Below are 9,037 nucleotides of genomic sequence, written 5' to 3'. Positions count from 1 at the left end.
GACACAGAGAGAGAGAGATGGGAGAGACAGAGAGAGACAGAGACACAGAGAGAGAGAGATGGGAGAGACAGAGAGAGACAGAGACAGAGAGAGAGAGAGATTGGAGAGACAGAGAGAGACAGAGACACAGAGAGAGAGAGATGGGAGAGACAGAGAGAGACAGAGACACAGAGAGAGAGAGATGGGAGAGACAGAGAGAGACAGAGACAGAGAGAGAGAGAGATGGGAGAGACAGAGAGAGACAGAGACACAGAGAGAGAGAGATGGGAGAGACAGAGAGAGACAGAGACAGAGAGAGAGAGATGGGAGTGGGAGAGACAGAGACACAGACACAGAGACAGAGACAGACAGAGTGCAAACAATGGCCTTTATACAAATTTCTCAAGATCTTGGATTCATGTTTACAGTCATGAGTTGTCCAGCTGCTTCTCATTCACACTCAGAACACCCCTTCTCCTTCCTGCAGGAAGTTGTTATAAGTTACCTCCTTCTCCTTCCTGCAGGAAGTTGTTATAAGTTACCTCCTTCGGAAAGTTTACAAAAAAGAGTGTCTGGTTGCTGCAGAACGAGCCCCGGCTGTTTGTTTTGACGACGGTTTTGCGCTCGGTTAGCCGTGTTAGCGCTGGAAGCTAGCTCATCCGAGCGCTTCAGTAACAACAGAGCTGCCGTCAGTCACAGCAACTACCCTCCCCCTCCCCACCCGCTCCTGTCATGACCACACAAACAGAACTGATGTTATCTAGCAGACAAACGGCCATTAACCCTCTCCCCCGCCTCCCACCTCCAAATACCAGAACTTGGTCAAAATATGTTTACATAGCCGGTCTTCCACCCCCTCTCCCTGCCTCTATCTTTCTGATGCTGATTGGGCAACCTTTATGGGAACGCACCAATCACAGTGGAAAGTACATTACAGTAAATGGTGGTGGCGTGGGCCAGAAATGTGACATGATGGTGTAGTTAATCATAATTACTCCACGCCTAGCCAGAACCTCAGGCTGGGGCAGGGGGGCAGGGATAAGGGACAGACGCTTAAAGGACAATTATTCAGTTCTTCCTTAACCCTTTAAACCAACCACAGCAGTCTGAAACATTCCACCAGAGCAGGGCTCCACTCCAACACACACACACACACACACACCAACATGCTGCACCACACACACACCAACATGCTGCACCACACACACACAGAAAGCAGAAATGTATGGAGGGCATGGAACCTGCCTGCTCCATGCATCAGGCAGGCTGGAGCAGGAACCAGGCCTCTCAACAGTCGGCTGCAGGTTAAATCTAGGACACGTCCCCACCCCCTCTCCCCTTTCCTACCTCCCCCCCTGTTACATCTGCTGCTGATGAATGGAGGGGAGGAAAAGGAGGAGGAGAGAGGAGAAAGGAGAAGAGAGGCGGAGAGGAAAGATGTACATGCTGTCCTGTGATGCTGTGCCGATCCTCCCAATGCCTAAACTGACATGTGACTGAGTTGGAACTATGGATATCTGTGTTTCCATTTGCACATTTTACTCTCTACTCTTGATGCATGAATATGTTTAGCCTCTGGTCTGCACCTCTCTGTCACCGACCGTCCCTGGAGGAGGGGAGACCTCAATCAACTGCTCCTCACAAGGTTTCTTCCATTATTTCTCAATGAGTTTTCCTGGGAGTTTCTCCTTGTCTTCCTTGAGGGTTTAGGTTGGTTGAGGGGCAGTTATATGGGCGTATGTGAAGCCCTCTGTGACATTGCTTGTAAAAAGGTCTATACAAATACAATTTGATTTGATGATTTGAGGAGAGGAGAGGAGGAGAGCAGAGCAAGAGAGGAGGAGAGGATGATGTGAAGAGAGGAGAGGAGGAGGAGAGGAGCAGAGGATGATGGGAGGAGGAGAGGATAATGGGAGGAGAGGAAAGGAGGAGGAGAGGAGGAGAATATGATGGGAGGAGAGGGGAGGAGGAGGATGGGAGGAGGAGAGGATGATGGGAGGAGAGGAGAGGATGATGGGAGGAGAGGAGAGGAGGAGGAGAGGATGATGGGAGGAGGAGAGGAGGAGGAGGGGATGATGGGAGGAGAGGAGGAGAGGATGATGGGAGGAGGAGAGGATAATGGGAAGAGAGGAAAGGAGGAGGAGAGGAGGAGAATATGATGGGAGGAGAGGGGAGGAGGAGGATGGGAGGAGGAGAGGATGATTGGTAGGAGGAGAGGAGGAGAGGATGATGGGAGGAGAGGAGAGGATGATGGGAGGACGAGAGGAGGAAAATAGGAGGAGAGGAGAAGAGGAGGAAAGGATGATAGGAGGAGGGGAGGAAAGTAGAGGAGGAGGAGAGGATGATAGGAGGAGGGGAGGAAAGTAGAGGAGGAGGAGAGGATGATGGGAGGAGAGGAGAGGAGAAGGAGAGGATGATGGGAGGAGAGGATGATGGGAGGAGAGGAGGATAGGATGATGGGAGGAGAGGAGAGGAGGATGATGGGAGGAGAGGAGAGGAGGAGAGGATGATGGGAGGAGGAGAGACGAAGCGCTCTCTCTCAGCCGAGCTGTGGATGTTTACGAAACGGCAAACAGGGTATCCCTTGGTGTTCTCAACGTACACACACACAGACATCCCCCCTCTCTCTCTCACACACACACTCACTCATGGATGAGCTGAGTGTTAATTTCTTGTATTTTAGCAGACCTTTTTAGCAGTGTCTCTCTGTCTGTCTCTCTCTCTCTGACTCTCTCTCTCTGACTCTCTCTCTCTGATTCTCTCTCTATGTCTATCTCTCTCTGACTGTCTCTCTCTCTGACTCTCTATGTCTATCTCTCTCTGACTGACTGTCTTTCTCTCTGACTGTCTCTCTCTCCATCTCTCTCGCCATCTCTCTCTGACTTTCTCTCTCGTTCAATTCACTGCACAGCTGGTATTTATTGAACACCCCCCCCACACACACATACACACACACACCTATGACAGGAACATGTCTATAATCCACATGAGGCTGAACCAGCGTACTTCAATATTCTCCTAGGAATTCTCTTTATTTCTCCTACCTCTCTCTACTCTCTCTCTCACACACACGTTTGTGTGTCAGGAAGGCCCTCAGAGCAGGGCACACACAGACGCTCTTATCCAGAGCGACATACAGTAAGTACAGGGACATTCCCCCGAGGCAAGTAGGGTGAAGTGCCTTGCCCAAGGACACAACGTCAGTTGGCACGGCCGGGAATCGAACTGGCAACCTTCGGATTACTAGCCCGAATCCCTCACCGCTCAGCCACCTGACTCACACACACGCTTGTGTGTCAGGAAGGCCCTCAGAGCAGGGCACACACACGTTTGTGTGTCAGGAAGGCCCTCAGAGCAGGGCCCACACATGCTTGTGTGTCAGGAAGGCCCTCAGAGAAGATCCCACACACACACCACATGCACACACACACACACAGGCACAAACACACACCACATGCACACACACACAGGCACAAACATATGCATTCACACAGACACTCTCACACATCGTCACACACACACACACATACACTCTAAAGCACACAATCACACTCTCCTCTTGAGCAAGCTAGTGCAGAGTCGTAGCCTGCAGCCAGTGCCTCAACACAAAGGCAGCACAGGAGAAACTGCTGTGGGAGCACAAAGGATGTAAGCTAACAGCTCCGCTGTTACACTTCCTGCTCCTGTACCGTGTCACCGCTTTTTCCTGCTGGAGAATCTGACAGGCTGTTTTACTGACTCTACAACAGGCTCAGAAAACAGAGCAGAGCAGTGTTCCAGAGCAGAGCAGTGTTCCAGATCAGAGCAGTGTTCCAGACTAGAGTAGTGTTCCAGATCAGATCAGTGTTCCAGACTAGAGCAGTGTTCCAGATCAGAGCAGTGTTCCAGATCAGATCAGTGTTCCAGACTAGAGCAGTGTTTCAGATCAGTGTTCCAGAGCAGAGCAGTGTTCTAGATCTGAGAAGTGTTCCAGACTAGAGTAGTGTTCCAGATCAGATCAGTGTTCCAGACTAGAGCAGTGTTTCAGACTAGAGCAGTGTTTCAGATCAGTGTTTCAGACTAGAGCAGTGTTTCAGACTAGAGCAGTGTTCCAGACTAGAGTAGTGTTCCAGATCAGTGTTCCAGACTAGAGCAGTGTTTCAGATCAGTGTTCCAGAGCAGAGCAGTGTTCTAGATCTGAGCAGTGTTCCAGACTAGAGTAGTGTTCCAGATCAGATCAGTGTTCCAGACTAGAGCAGTGTTTCAGATCAGTGTTCCAGACTAGAGCAGTGTTCCAGACTAGAGCAGTGTTCCAGACTAGAGCAGTGTTCCAGATCAGTGTTCCAGACTAGAGCAGTGTTCCAGACTAGAGCATTGTTCCAGATCAGTGTTCCAGATCAGTGTTCCAGATCAGTGTTCCAGACTAGAGCAGTGTTCCAGATTAGTGTTCCAGATCAGTGTTCCAGACTAGAGCATTGTTCCAGACTAGAGCAGTGTTCCAGACTAGAGCAGTGTTCCAGATTAGTGTTCCAGATTAGTGTTCCAGATCAGTGTTCCAGACTAGAGCATTGTTCCAGACTAGAGCAGTGTTCCAGACTAGAGCAGTGTTCCAGATCAGTGTTCCAGATCAGTGTTCCAGACTAGAGCATTGTTCCAGACTAGAGCAGTGTTCCAGACTAGAGCAGTGTTCCAGATCAGTGTTCCAGATCAGTGTTCCAGACTAGAGCAGTGTTCCAGACTAGAGCAGTGTTCCAGATCAGTGTTCCAGACTAGAGCAGTGTTCCAGATCAGTGTTCCAGACTAGAGCAGTGTTCCAGAGCAGGGTTCCAGACTAGAGCAGTGTTCCAGACTAGAGCAGTGTTCCAGAGCAGGGTTCCAGATCATTGTTCCAGACTACAGCAGTGTTCCAGATCGGTGTTCCAGGAGCAGCAACAGCTCTCATACAGACCCAGGCCAGCGTCTCCAGGCCTGGGTCTGTATGGACAGTAATTGGCTCATGTGATAAACACCAGCATTTGACATTTGCTCTGCTGGCTCAGAGGGAAACGCGGCACTTTCCCTCTGAACTGAGAGGGAGAGGGGAGGGGAGGGACACCCGGCAGAGATATGAGCGCTGCACACTATCAGAGCTGTGGAAGGAACACTTCCAGACTAAACTCAGAAGCTCCAGAAGAGAATCTTCAACATAGCAGAGATGCAGAACAACAGAAGCGCTTCTCTTTTGATGTGTGTGATGTTAAGACTGATAAAGAAAAGGCCAAGTCTGTGCGTGTGTGTGCCTGTGTGTGTCTGTGTGCTTGTACAGTTCTCTTTGTACAGTGTTTGCTCTGCCTATCATTACGCACATGCAGGCAGCATGTGTAGCTGCCTGCATGTGTAGCAGGCAGCTACACATGCTCTGGTGTGGACCTTGTCTGGGCGTAGTGTCTGCTCACATTTTAAACAGGCAAAGGGAGGGACAGCCCTGCTCTCCTCAGATCTGCTGTTCAGGAGCCAACCAGGAAGTAGAACATCAGAGGACCCAATGAGCCGCAATAACCCTGCCCTGCCTCCAAACCTCCCGCTTCACCCTGCCCTGCCTCCAAACCTCCCGCTTCACCCTGCCCTGCCTCCCGCCTCACCCTGCCCTGCCTCCAAACCTCCCGCTTCACCCTGCCCTGCCTCCAAACCTCCCGCTTCACCCTGCCCTGCCTCCCGCCTCACCCTGCCCTGCCTCCAAACCTCCCGCTTCACCCTGCCCTGCCTCCCGCCTCACCCTGCCCTGCCCTGCCTCCAAACCTCCCGCCTCACCCTGCCCTGCCTCCAAACCTCCCGCTTCACCCTGCCCTGCCTCCCGCCTCACCCTGCCCTGCCTCCAAACCTCCCGCCTCACCCTGCCCTGCCTCCAAACCTCCCGCTTCACCCTGCCCTGCCTCCCGCCTCACCCTGCCCTGCCTCCAAACCTCCTGCCTCACCCTGACTCCAAACATCCTGTCTCACCCTGCCCTGTCTCCAAACCTCCTGCCTCACCCTGACTCCAAACATCCTGTCTCACCCTGCCATGCCTCCAAACCTCCTGCCTCACCCTGACTCCAAACATCCTGTCTCACCCTGCCATGCCTCCAGACCTCCTGCCTCACCCTGCCCTGCCTACAAATCTCCCGCCTCACCCTGACCTGCCTCCAAACTTCCTGCCTCACTCTGCCATGCCTCCAAATGCCAGGAGCATGGAGGGGGGGGCAACAGGCTGATAACTCTGTGTGTTGGTCAGGGGGGTGGGGGGGGTCCTTTGTAGTTCTGTTCATTTGCAGTTCTGCCATCCACCCATTTATGGCTTTATCAAGTGCGTGTCAGTTGTGAGTGAATGTATTAATACCTTACTAGGTTTTAGTGAATGTGTAGAATGAACACAGACTGTATGTAGTGAATGTACATCGATTCTGCAAAGACAATAACATTTAATTCTGCTCTGTTCATCTGTGGTGTTTGTGGTGCGTCATTCATCTGGCTACGGCACAAATCTGCTCCAGCTGCACATGGCTTACACCACACACACACATCCGAACACACACATCCGAACACACGCACACTCCCTGGGTCAGCTGAGGCCTGAGTTGGCAGGGGAAACCTCCAGGATTGTTCAGAGAGCAAAAAGGCTGAATCCATGGAAACAAAGAGAAACGTCTAGAAGCATCAAGGAGCTGAAACACATCAGCAGCCCACTGGCAACCCTGAGAGAGAGAGTCAGACAGAGAGAGGGAGAGAGGGAGGGAGGAGACAGAGAGAGGGAGGGAGACAGAGAGAGACAGGGAGACAGAGAGAGACAGAGAAAGAGAAAGCTTCTCCAAGCTCCTATCTCACACCAGGTAGTGTGTGTGTGTGTGTGTGTGTGTGTGTGTGTGTGTGTGTGTGTGTGTGTGTGTGTGTGTGTGTGTGTGTGTGTATGTGTATGTGTGTGTGGGGGGGGGGGTGTTGTGGTGGTGGGGGGGGGGGGTATGTGTCCGTGTGGTCCGAGTGTGTATGTTGACCCTCTCTCACACACACACACACACACTCACTCACATACATACATACAAGCAGACACACACACATTCTGGCCCGCGCACACACACACACACAAGAAGGCTCACACACAGACATCCACACACACTCAGCCTCCACACACAGACACTTGCACAAGCAGGCGCACAGTTAGGGTCATAAACACACACGACACAGAAACACACAGCTACACCGAAGCGTCACTAGCGTATCTGCAGCTAGCGGGCCGCCCAGGAGCGCGTGAGCAGCTGACCCTGAGCTGGACTGAGACAACAGATACCGTAACTGATGACACCGTCAATTCAGAGACGATACACAACATGGATATGGACAGAAACATCACTATGTAACTTCTGGGTCACAACATAATCGATGATCTGATGCTGTGCTTTCGTGCTTGTTTGTTGTTGACACATGCTTGACTATTTTGACATAGGCTATTGAGAAACCTCGGATTGCCATGTAAAGGATTCTTCATTATGAAGGACATTGCTTTAACAACTTACCTCTTTCACTTTCTCCCGACGCAGAAGAGTCTGCGGGTCGCTTGCCGTCCCCGGCTCCGTGCCCGGGGCCGCTTTCAGCAGGCATTTCTTGAACTTGACATAGTCGCGAGTATCCGTGCTGGCTCCGTGATCCGAAGAGGTCACCCTCTCCGCGGCGGACTCCGTTTTACTCCTCAGCAGAGTTCTATCTTCCTGGGCCTTACTGCCCGGGAGTCTGTCCTCCGGTTTCAACTCGTAGGAAACCGAAGGTTTACGGGTTTTGAGCTTCGTGCTCGTCTCGCCCTTTGGCGACGTTAAACCCCGAAGATGATCCTGGTCTTTTGATCCCTTTCGATGCTCTCGAGCATCGTTCTCCGAACCCACCGTAACCGGCTGAGTCTCCGTCTTTGACAGAAAAATCCGTTTCAAACGAACAGAGTCCGGTAAGAAGAACAGTGCCCCAAAGCACAGGGTGACCAGCCCCGACAGAAAGAGGAGAAACACGAACTTCTGGGATAAACGAAGACCCATGCCCGATGCTGACACACCGGGCAGTTTTCGGAAAAACATTTAAAGTTTTTTGGGGTTGGAGGATTTAGGCTAATAGGATCAGTAAAAATGTGATGCAAATGTTGGGCACTGCTCAACTCGGCTATTAGCTCCCCTGTGTGCTTGTTGCATGTGTAAAAAGTTGATATGCAGGGCTGAAAACACACCCCTGTCTCTTTCTGAGTAAACCCCAAACTCTCCTTATATGGCTGTTGGCTCAATATGCATCGGTAAAGGTTAACTTTAGGCTACGGTTTAGCAATCATGTTTGTTTTAATATCTAACATCGAAAACGTAAAACGCAAGATTATGTGCATACAATTCAACGAGTCTCCCCGTCATACATTTGAAGAGATCGCACTTCAAATTTCACAAGCCCAAACCTTTAGGACATTGCAATACGATGGTTTAAAACAGAACCAAATCATGAAATATTCCCAACTACCAGCTGTGTGGAATTCAGTCCTAAAAGATTAGACTACGGAGTGCATCCGCCACGGAATCAGTTCAAGTTGTTCCTTTTTTCATTATTCCACGTTGAGCAAAATCATTAATAAGACATCGCCGGATGGTCGACTGGAGCGGGGAGCATTTCTACAGCGGGTCCGTTTATCCTGTGCTTTCCGTTGCATGTCACAAATAATCAGCAGTCGCATGGATCACGAGTTTACAGGTTTGTATCCATCACGGTAGACTGATGAATGGCTGGAAACGCATATTTAGTCATGTCGCCCACCGTTAGGAAACTGAACGGGCTCCTCTTCCTCGTCGGTAGCCTCAGCAAACCGCGCACACCATCAAGCAAAAACGAACCGCGAATTGGCGGACGTACGAAGTTATATATAAAAAAATGTTTAAATCCGTAATATACAATTCCGGCTACAATTCAACGTCAAATAGTGTCTCGATATCCCATCAAAACACGGCGTCTCCCACCCGCCGTCTGCCTCTCGTGCGCACTCTGCTGTACCGCGTCTGCCCACTGGCTCAGCGGCGCGAGGGAGAGAGGAGGGAGGATTCAAGCG

The 9,037-nt window shown here is 51.1% G+C and overlaps 1 protein-coding gene across 1 annotated transcript in view; it reads right to left on the bottom strand.

Annotated features, from left to right (window-relative positions):
- LOC136944828 (mannosyl-oligosaccharide 1,2-alpha-mannosidase IA) overlaps window positions 1–8,043 on the bottom strand; it is a 122,833-nt gene extending 114,790 nt beyond the window's left edge. The window contains exon 1 of the mRNA XM_067238739.1: window positions 7,485–8,043. Within this exon, the coding sequence (XP_067094840.1) occupies window positions 7,485–8,033 (549 nt within the window). The 5' untranslated portion in view covers window positions 8,034–8,043. The remainder of the gene's footprint in view (window positions 1–7,484) is intronic.
- Window positions 8,044–9,037: the final 994 nt, after the last annotated feature.

This window comes from Osmerus mordax, chromosome 6 (genome assembly GCF_038355195.1).
Source record: "Osmerus mordax isolate fOsmMor3 chromosome 6, fOsmMor3.pri, whole genome shotgun sequence".
NCBI classification, from domain to species: domain Eukaryota; kingdom Metazoa; phylum Chordata; class Actinopteri; order Osmeriformes; family Osmeridae; genus Osmerus; species Osmerus mordax.
The sequence above is the reverse complement of the archived record's forward strand: the minus strand, read 5'-3'. Positions and strand labels throughout refer to the sequence as shown.